Source organism: Cannabis sativa, chromosome 8 (assembly GCF_029168945.1).
Source record: "Cannabis sativa cultivar Pink pepper isolate KNU-18-1 chromosome 8, ASM2916894v1, whole genome shotgun sequence".
Lineage (NCBI taxonomy): Eukaryota > Viridiplantae > Streptophyta > Magnoliopsida > Rosales > Cannabaceae > Cannabis > Cannabis sativa.
In genome coordinates this window covers 9,659,055-9,668,642 of record NC_083608.1, presented here as the reverse complement: position 1 = coordinate 9,668,642, position 9,588 = coordinate 9,659,055, and the positions used below count along the sequence as shown (strand labels likewise).

Sequence of the window (9,588 nt, the reverse complement as noted above, 5' to 3'; positions counted from 1 at the left end):
TCTCATCTCCTGTCCCACTAATTATATTTTGCCATGTCAATTAAAATTCCATCCGTATATTTAACAGAGACTTACTTCAGTTAGCTCCGTTTCTTTGTTTTTTTATTATTATATATATATATTTATATATATCTTTTTAATTAACTATCATTTCACATCTCTTTCTAATAGCTCACTAGGCATCGCAACTGCCATTACTACTAGCATTTTATAAAAGAAATTAGTTATCAATCAATGAAACATATCTCCTCTATTACATGATAATTAGAATTATGACGTTTAACATAATTTATCTACTAAAAATTTAACTAAACCAACCAAATTAAAAAGAGTGAATTTGTAGAAAATCAATTCATTCTAGAAAAAAAAAAACCCCAAACTCTTCTAAACAATTTGAGAACAACTATACATGCAAATGGTAGTTGAGATTTGTTACAAAAAAAAAAAAAAAAAAAAAAAAAAGGAAAAAAGAAAAAAAAAACAGAGACAAACTAATGCAAACCCAAAAAACTACAAAATTTAAATTGCACACCAGACTTTTTTTTAGAGGTGTTGTATACATTGAAAATGATTGTTTGATGCAATACACAGTTTTGATTTATCAAAAAAAAAAAATTAAACACCTTCAATAAAGCAAGATATTGAACAAGAAAAAGAAATAAAGATTAAAACAAATGAGAATATCGTAGATTAGATAAAAAAAAGAAAGAGATGATGAGAGAAAGGATAGAGAGAATGATGATATTATTTTAATTAAAAAAATTAAATAAATAAAAATCAACAAACGGAGCTACTTGATACAAAATCTGTTAAATATATTGGTAAAACTTTAGTTAAGTGGCAAAATGTAATTGGTTGGGACAGAAAATGAGATAGGAATCCGGACAGAAGATTTGAATCCATAGTACTACGAAGTGATGTAATGAATTAATATGGTAATAATTAAATATATATTGTAGAGTGCTATTTCAAAGCATATATATACATAATATCTAAACATAGACTAGTTTGTTTTTGAAAGCAAATTATAACCGTACGTTGTGTGTCTAAAAGTGGCTGACCACTTTCTCTGCCTCACACATCTCCAGCCCAACGATTTGTACGTATTGGCCATGCATGATACGTTGATGGAGTTTAATTTGTCCTGAAATTATTATATAAACAAAGCCTTGTCCTTACCATTGAAGACCTCCCCAGTAATAAACATTGATCCATATATATATATGCATGCAGTTTCTGCCATATATAAGTGATCCTAATCAGGTTATTTTTATAATAACCTGTTGGATCGAACTGGGGTTTGCTAGGTCTCGCTCGCGGATTATTCAAAATCCATATCTACAGCGATCTAATTAATAGTCTTCTTCAACCTCATTCACCAGATCGAGGGGGGCCATTAATTTCTATATAAATATATTTATATTAAAACAACAACAACAACATGGTTAACACAACTAAATTCTATGTGTTGTTCTTTTTCTTAACTTTTGCTACAATATTGGTTCAATCAAAAATCCCCGAGTACGACGATTATTGGAAAAATAGAGCTGAGGAATCCCAGAAATACGCCATTGAAGCTTACACTTCAAATCCAGAGGAAGTAACTGAACAATTGAACTCCCATGTCGAGCAGTGAGTTCCCCCACCGCGCCCTTTATACACACATATATATATATATATATTTATATATAGATATTTTTTTTTAACTCATGATCCCATCATGCATGCATATTGTTATGTTGGTGTTAATTATTCATATACAAAGATAAACGTGCTGTTTACGGTAAAAGCCATGGGTCCATGCTATCCATCCAAACTAATTAATTGGCCATAAGTAATAAAATAGTCTATATATAATATTATAAACATCAATGTAAAGTCTCTAATTAATAATATCAAATGGATTGGGCCTTAATTAATTAGCATATATTCTGTTTTGTTTTATATATATGTACGCAATGCAGGGCTCTAACGAAGTCGTCGAACAGCAGCAGAAGAAGAGAATTGAGAGGCAGAAGGAACAGGAAGACAGGTCCATGCAGAGCCACAAACCCAATAGACAGATGTTGGAGATGTGACCCCAACTGGGCGAGTAACCGTAAGAAGTTAGCCGACTGTGTCCTTGGCTTTGGCCGCAACACAGTGGGTGGTAAGAACGGTTCCTACTACATAGTCACGGACCCTTCAGACAACAACCTCGTTGACCCCTTACCCGGCACACTCCGCCATGCAGTCACTCGGAAAAAACCCCTTTGGATCATCTTCGCTCGTAGCATGATTATCAGGCTCAACGAAGAGCTCATCATCACTAGTGATAAGACCATCGACGCTCGAGGAGCCAATGTTCGCATTGCCTTCGGTGCTGGCATTACTATCCAGTTCGTCAAGAACGTTATCATCCATAATCTTCACATACACGATATCGTTTCAAGTGGTGGTGGAAACATCAGGGACTCTTCGGACCACGTTGGTTTTAGGACAAAGAGTGATGGTGATGGTATCTCCATATTTGGCTCTACAAATATTTGGATTGATCACGTCTCTATGTCTAACTGTCAAGATGGCCTCATCGATGCCATCATGGGTTCCACTGCCATTACCATCTCCAACTGCCACTTCACCCATCACAACGAGGTTATATATATCTACTAAATTAAATTATATATATGTATATATGTGAAACTCAATATGATATTAATATTAAATTGTTGGTACTAATTAATAATTATAAGTTTTGGTCATGTTGATTTGATTTGATTGATTATTATATATAGGTGATGTTGTTCGGTGCGAGTGATAGTTACTCGGCTGACCAGATGATGCAAGTGACAGTTGCTTTCAATCATTTTGGACAAGGATTGGTGCAAAGAATGCCAAGGTGCAGATGGGGATTCTTCCATGTGGTCAACAATGACTACACTCACTGGCTCATGTACGCCATTGGAGGTAGCCAACACCCTACTATCATCAGCCAGGGAAATAGGTTCATTGCTCCTCCTAATTTGAATGCAAAAGAGGTATTTGATGATTAATATTTCTAAACAATCATGACATATTTTAAAGGTTTGGGAACATTTTTTGATGTTAATTTGGTGATATATATTAATTATTAGGTGACGAAGAGGGAGTACGCAGAAGGGAGTGAATGGAAGCAATGGCAATGGAAATCTCAGGGAGACCTAATGATGAATGGGGCATTCTTTGTTGAGTCAGGAAGTCGTTTCAATAAAAAACAGTTCTCAAGGCATGATATGATTAAGTACAAGCCTGGCACCTTTGTCACGAGACTCACTCGCAATGCTGGCACACTCATCTGTCGCTACGGCAAACCATGCTAACATGCATGCATGCATGCATATCATCAAACCAATTCAAATATATAATATATCCCAATTCTTTGTTTTTAATACGTATCAAACAAAGAAAAGGTGTTTTAGCAATGCTGAAGCTATTGATCTTAAATTGTGGCTGTATACATTGTACGCATTTTATTTTTCGTGGTTTTTTTTAGTGCTTTTTATTTTTGCTTTTTTAAATTTTGTTTTGGGTTTCTTTGGCTTGTTTATTTGGGGAGGGAAAGGAATACAAAGGATATATAACTTTGGTCTGTCGAATATCATGAGAAAAGAATATGATGGATTGGAAAGGAAAGGAAACAAGAAGTTAGATAAAAATCTCAGACTGTACCTGTGACTTGTTTCATTAAAATGCGTTTCTTCAATCTCCATGTGTGTATGTGTGTGTTTATAATTAAAATGATATAATATTGTGTGTTTGTGTCCAGTACTTTATTATATATCTTTATATATTAAAAGTGCCTATCTAACGGCATTTCTTGGTTTAACAGAATATACTTAAAAATAAAAGAATATTCTGTTAAATTTAACGAGTAGGTTTGATCTCCCGTTAACAAATAAACCCAATAATTAAACTCAAAAAATTAAACAATCTTTTAAATATTAATAATCTCTTTTTAAATTAAAAAAATCATCTTAACCATATATCTCTCTAACAACCCTACATTCCTAATTTTTGATATTTTTTTATTAAGCTGCAGCAATTTTTGATATTTTCCCTCTCTCTGCGTCTCACTCTCACCCTCCACGATTCCCTCTCTCTTCTCGGCTCCTATTGCCGGCGTCGATCTCCACCACACTTCTCTCTCCGTTTCACTCATCTCTCTCCCCTTCTCGGCACTCGGCTCATTCTTAGGCCCATTCTCTTCCTCCTCCTCATTTTTTCTCATCAGCCATCAAAAAAAAAAAAAAAAGAAAGAAAAAGGAAGCTCACCACCAAATCAACAACCACTACCGGACCTTCCTCCGTCGGCAATCTCTCAGCCTCCGACCAAGCACTAACCCTCGACGACAGCCCTGGAGGTCCCATAAATAGGAGGTATGATTTATTTATTTCTTTCTTTTTTTCTTATTTAATTTGATTTTCTGTTTTTTTATTTTAAACATATTTGAGTTTTTTAAAGTAAAAAACTGAGCTTAGGTTGTATTTTTTTTTTCACAGAAGATTATTGTTAAAAGCTTTAAGTGTATTAAGGTATTTTTGTTATTTTTGATCTTTTTTATTTGTAGAATAATTATTTTGTGTTATGTATATATGTTAACGAAAAATAAGAATGTGTTGTGAATGAGTAGTAAAGCTCCCACACTTATATTTGATTTTTATTTTTTTACGTTTTGTAATGTAGTTTTTTTTTTATTTACTTATTTTATTCAGATCTCATGATAGTTAATTTTCTTTAATCTCATTAGTTCTCATACTTTTGTCTACACCCATAAAAATTATTTATTATGACATTGATTATTGAGAATGATGAAATTTTTTAACTTTACTAATTATGCATATATTCTATTCTTAGTGTACGATTATAATATTTATTATTTTTGAATGCATTGTTTCAGGTTATATTGATGCATGGACATTTTAAGCTTGAAATGACTTGGAGAGAGCTCTCATGATTTAGTGAGATTTGTTGATTTGCCTATACATAAATTATGTTGCAAAACAAAATTAATAGATTGGAAAACATCTTTGAAGAAATAAATTTTGGTTGTGTAGACATATATTTAGTTTTACTCTATTTTTATTATTAATTAATGTCATTAATGACAATTCATATTAATTAATAATTAGTTGTAATAATTAATATTTATACTGTTGTATCAATATTTTAAAGTTATATTATATCTAATTATCATTTATAAAAAAAAAAATCTATATTAATATTTATGATATTATAAATATTTTATTTTTTTTAAATCTTTATAACATTAGGGGCGACATTGCTTCCCCTAAAAGTCAAAATCTAAAACTAACAAGTACTTTTAGGGGCGACTTTTTGTCGCCCTTAAAAGTAAAAGTCAGATTCTGACGGTGACTTTTAGGGGCGACTTTTGTCGCCCCTAAAACTATTATTAGGGGCGACTACTTTTGTCGCCCCTAATAATACTTCTAGGCGCGATATATTAGAGGCGACTTTTTAGGGGCGACTTGTCGTCCCTAATAGCTATTAAGCGCGATTTTCTGTACAATTAGGGGCGACAATAGTCGCCCCTAATGCCCTATTTTGCTGTAAGGGAGCATTGAAGTTAGCTTTTGCAGGGGCTCTGTCTTCTATGTTCTCCAGATGAACTTGGCTTCCCTGCAAAACCAATTAAATAAATAAAATAAAATAATAATAAAAAAAAACATTTAACTTTTCACATAATTAGTTTAATATATAATATATTCAGTTTTCCTACACATCTAACCCTGAGACTCATTTAATGTACCACAGAATACATTCCGTGAAATTACATCTCGTGTCCCTACAAATTATAATATATATATATATGAGGATTTTTTTTTATTTTTACAATTCAAAATAGTTTTTTTTTTATTATTATTTTTACGGAATTTTACATAAAAATCTCAAAGCAACTAACGGAACAATTTAAATCATAACTAAAAATATCCACATAACAACTCACATAAAATCCACTAAAATCGTAATTAACCATACGTGCATATGCACGTAATTTTTCCCTAGTATATATATATATACTAGTATTATTTTCAACTAGTTAAATATTGCCACAAAGAAAAGAGAAGTAACCGGTTATTTGCATTCCTCGGAAACCCCCGCCACAAAAGGATAGATGTGACTGACGTTACTAAGTAATGGCAAAATGCGTTAACTTCAACAACTACTTTGCAATTTGCACTAATAGGGATTAGTGTAATTAAATATTTACTCTCATAAGAAAATTTCTTATAATTTTTATGTAATATTGTTAACTAATAATGAGGCGCCACTCATAAAAGATTTTGAAAATTACTAGTACCTAATAGCAATGCTCTAACTTTAATAATATTTCAAATTAAATCTCTAATACTTGACTCTCATATAACTTAAAAAAATAATTTTTAAGTAATATTACTAATTAATGTTGAGACGCTACCTATATAATTTTTAGAGCATTGCTATTAAGTACCAGTGGTGCCTAGCACCTTCTCGACATGTTATGTTGCGATTGGCTAGCGATACTGTTGTGATTGGCCACTAATAGAGGAATAGACAACATTGGCTAATACATTCCAACTGCCCCTAACGGCTTTACTTAACTATCAGTTATGACAGTTAGGATTGGGTCTTAAACAAAGGCTATAAATAGCCAATTGTTATAGCATTCAGGTAGCAATTAAGAGGGAGTTTTGAGTGCTAGTTCAGATTGTAACAGAGAGAGAGTCTTGGTGAGATGAGTTGTTTTGTAATTGAAGCTTTGCTTCATGAGTGAATGTGTCAAGAACACTTTGTAAACAACTTTGTAATCCTCTCTTCTAACATCAATAAAGACTGAAGCCATTGGGGCTGTTCTGGCCGAGGAGTATTCATCATCACTTGTTTGAACCTCGTGACACTAAGAAGAGATCTGTTTGATAGTTTCAAGAAATTAGATGGTGGATCAGTTCTATTGGGTGATGACAAGGCCTGCAAAGTTGCAGGAATAGGAACAGTGAGACTAAAGCTACATGATGATCAGATCAAAAGCATACAGGAAGTCAGGTATGTTCCAAATTTAAAGAGAAATTTACTTTCCATTGGTGAATTGATTGAGAAGGGTCATACCATAAAGATTGATAGTTCTTTCAAAAGTCATGAAAGGCTCTTTAATTGTCATGAAAGGGGAACTTAGGAATGGGATTTATTACCTTAAAGGAAAGACTATCACTGGTGAAAATGGTATGGTAGTCAAAGGACCTGACATGGAGAGTACTAGGCTATGGCATCTTAGATTAGGTCATCTAAGTGAAAGAGGCATGAGTGAACTTGAAAATAAAGGCATTCTCAAGGGCAAACTAGGAGAGAATCTAGAGTTCTGTGATGACTGTGTTTATGGTAAATGTTGCAAGCTAAAATTCTCACCAGGAAAACATACAACAAAGGGAAAATTAGATTACATACATTCTGATCTTTGGGGGGCCTCCAGAATAAAAACTCTAGGGGGTGAAAGCTACTTCATGAGTATAGTTGATGACTATACTAGGAAGGTCTGGGTTTTCTTGCTCAAAACTAAGAATGAGGCTTTTAGAACTTTTGTTACTTGGAAAAGACTCATTGAAAACCAGACAGGGAAGAGAATAAAGAAGCTTAGGACAGATAATGGATTAGAGTTCTGCTCAGATGCGTTCACTAGGTTCTGTCAACTTGAAGGAATTGACAGACACAAGACAGTTGTGAAGAATCCACAACAGAATGGACTTGCTGTTGGAAATTATTTTACCAGGATCTTAGATCTACTCACAAGTATGTTTATTAACATCCTAAATATGAACTTTCTAAAACGATGAAATAAACACATATAAAGTTTAAGAAACCTTACATTGGGTGCAGCGGAATAATATGACTCCTTCCGTTCAGATATCTAGCCCTTGATTCCTTTCTGTAGCAGAGCATTATCAATATCTGAACCTGGATTTCTTTCTCTGAATCTTTGATGCTGAAACTCCTTTGCTGATGATCTTTCTTCACGATCTTCCTCACTATGATTGAGGTATCACTTGATGTGTGTGGGCACTACTCATACACTAAGGATTTCGAAATTATCAAGGAAGAAGAGAGAGAGTGGTCAGCTAAAGATAGGGAGAGAGAAGGCTTAGTTTTTTCTGAATAGAAAAAGTCAGAAGAAAAGTGTAATTTTTCTGAAGCCTTCACTATCTATTTATAGCATTCCACTAGGGTTAGATTTGAATTATATGGCATTAAAATAATGAAAAAATCAATTTAAAACACAACAATAGGTGGCCGGCCATACACTAATGGATTGGCCCTTGGGCTTTGCAATTTTGCAATTTTAACACCTTTTGTATCTGATTTTCTCAAAAATGCCAATTTCCTAATTCAATCATTTAAATGCCAATTCTAACTATTTAATAACTATAAATAATTATTAAATAATATTGTCATTTATCATATTTATTAATTGAACCATACAAAGTATCATAATTAACAAATATGCCCCTATAAACTCTTTCTTTACAATTTCGCCCTTACTTAGTGAAAAATTCACAAATAGACATAGTCTAATTTGAGAATTATAATTGATTAATCAAAACCAATTACATGAGTCTTACAAGCAATATTATCTCAACTAGTGGGGGGACCATGGGTCTATATAACCGAGCTTCCAATAAGTAGATCAAGAATTTAGCACTAAAATTCACTAACTTATTAATTCTTCGTTGAATCCACGCATAGAACTTAGAATTGCACTCTCAGTATATAGAATGCTCTATATGTTCCACCATATAGACACATCATTAGTTATCCATTGTTATAATCCTAATTTGATCAATGATCCTCTATATGAATGATCTACACAGTAAATGGATTAAATTACTGTAACACCCTACTATGTATTTTATCCTTAAAACACTTGACCCCGTATAAATGATATTTCAACTTATGTGAAATGAGATCTCCACCATTTATTTTCGTTTGGTCAAGCTCGAAGGAGATCATCCTTTGCTTACTATTCGCCAAATAGAAGCTATAGATTCCATGTTTATGCTAGCGCTCCCACTCAATTGCACTACCGTGTTCCCAAAATGTACGTATCACCCTGACCTAAAAGTAGGCTTAACTAACAAATCAAAGAACACGAATAGCCTTTCAAGATTGAGCCTAATCATAACAGGATTAAGAATATTTGATCTAGGATCAACTAGGCGATATTGACTTGAATAGATTTTACGGTAAGTTTAATTAAATCTAAGTCAAAGTTCAATATCGGTCCCTTCCGATGCATACTCCATGCATCCAACCTGAGCTTTACTTTAACCAATGTTCTGGAAAGAACATAGTATTTCTCCAAATACAAGTAAACTCTTGTTGTAGATTATCATATCAGTAAAACCTTGTGTCTGATAAATCTAGGAAACTTTATTCACATAGTCATGTTTACTTTCCAATGTGTTGACGGCACAATAAACAGGATCAAGTATGTGAAAAGGGTTTCAGATGAATTTATACATTATGTACATATAATCATGAAATAAATCATGTGAACCATGCAACATTAAATGTTATTTCTG

At 33.0% G+C, this 9,588-nt stretch overlaps 1 protein-coding gene across 1 annotated transcript; it reads left to right on the top strand.

Moving 5' to 3' along the window:
* The first annotated feature begins 1,080 nt into the window (after nucleotides 1–1,080).
* On the top strand, nucleotides 1,081–3,721 carry LOC115700926 (pectate lyase-like). Its single transcript, XM_030628604.2, has 4 exons — nucleotides 1,081–1,632; nucleotides 1,965–2,634; nucleotides 2,775–3,017; nucleotides 3,114–3,721. Exons 1-4 carry the CDS (start codon nucleotides 1,442–1,444, stop codon nucleotides 3,336–3,338), a joined length of 1,329 nt encoding a protein of 442 aa, XP_030484464.2. The 5' UTR covers nucleotides 1,081–1,441; the 3' UTR covers nucleotides 3,339–3,721.
* Nucleotides 3,722–9,588: the final 5,867 nt, after the last annotated feature.

What these genes read in the sequence shown, in the direction of transcription:
- LOC115700926 (XM_030628604.2), top strand. Translation starts at nt 1,442, where the DNA reads ATGGTTAACACAACTAAATTCTATGTGTTGTTCTTTTTCTTAACTTTT. An exon ending in TTGAACTCCCATGTCGAGCA is followed by an intron (nt 1,633 to 1,964) that starts GTGAGTTCCCCC and finishes TACGCAATGCAG; the next exon opens with GGCTCTAACGAAGTCGTCGA. An exon ending in ACTTCACCCATCACAACGAG is followed by an intron (nt 2,635 to 2,774) that starts GTTATATATATC and finishes TATTATATATAG; the next exon opens with GTGATGTTGTTCGGTGCGAG.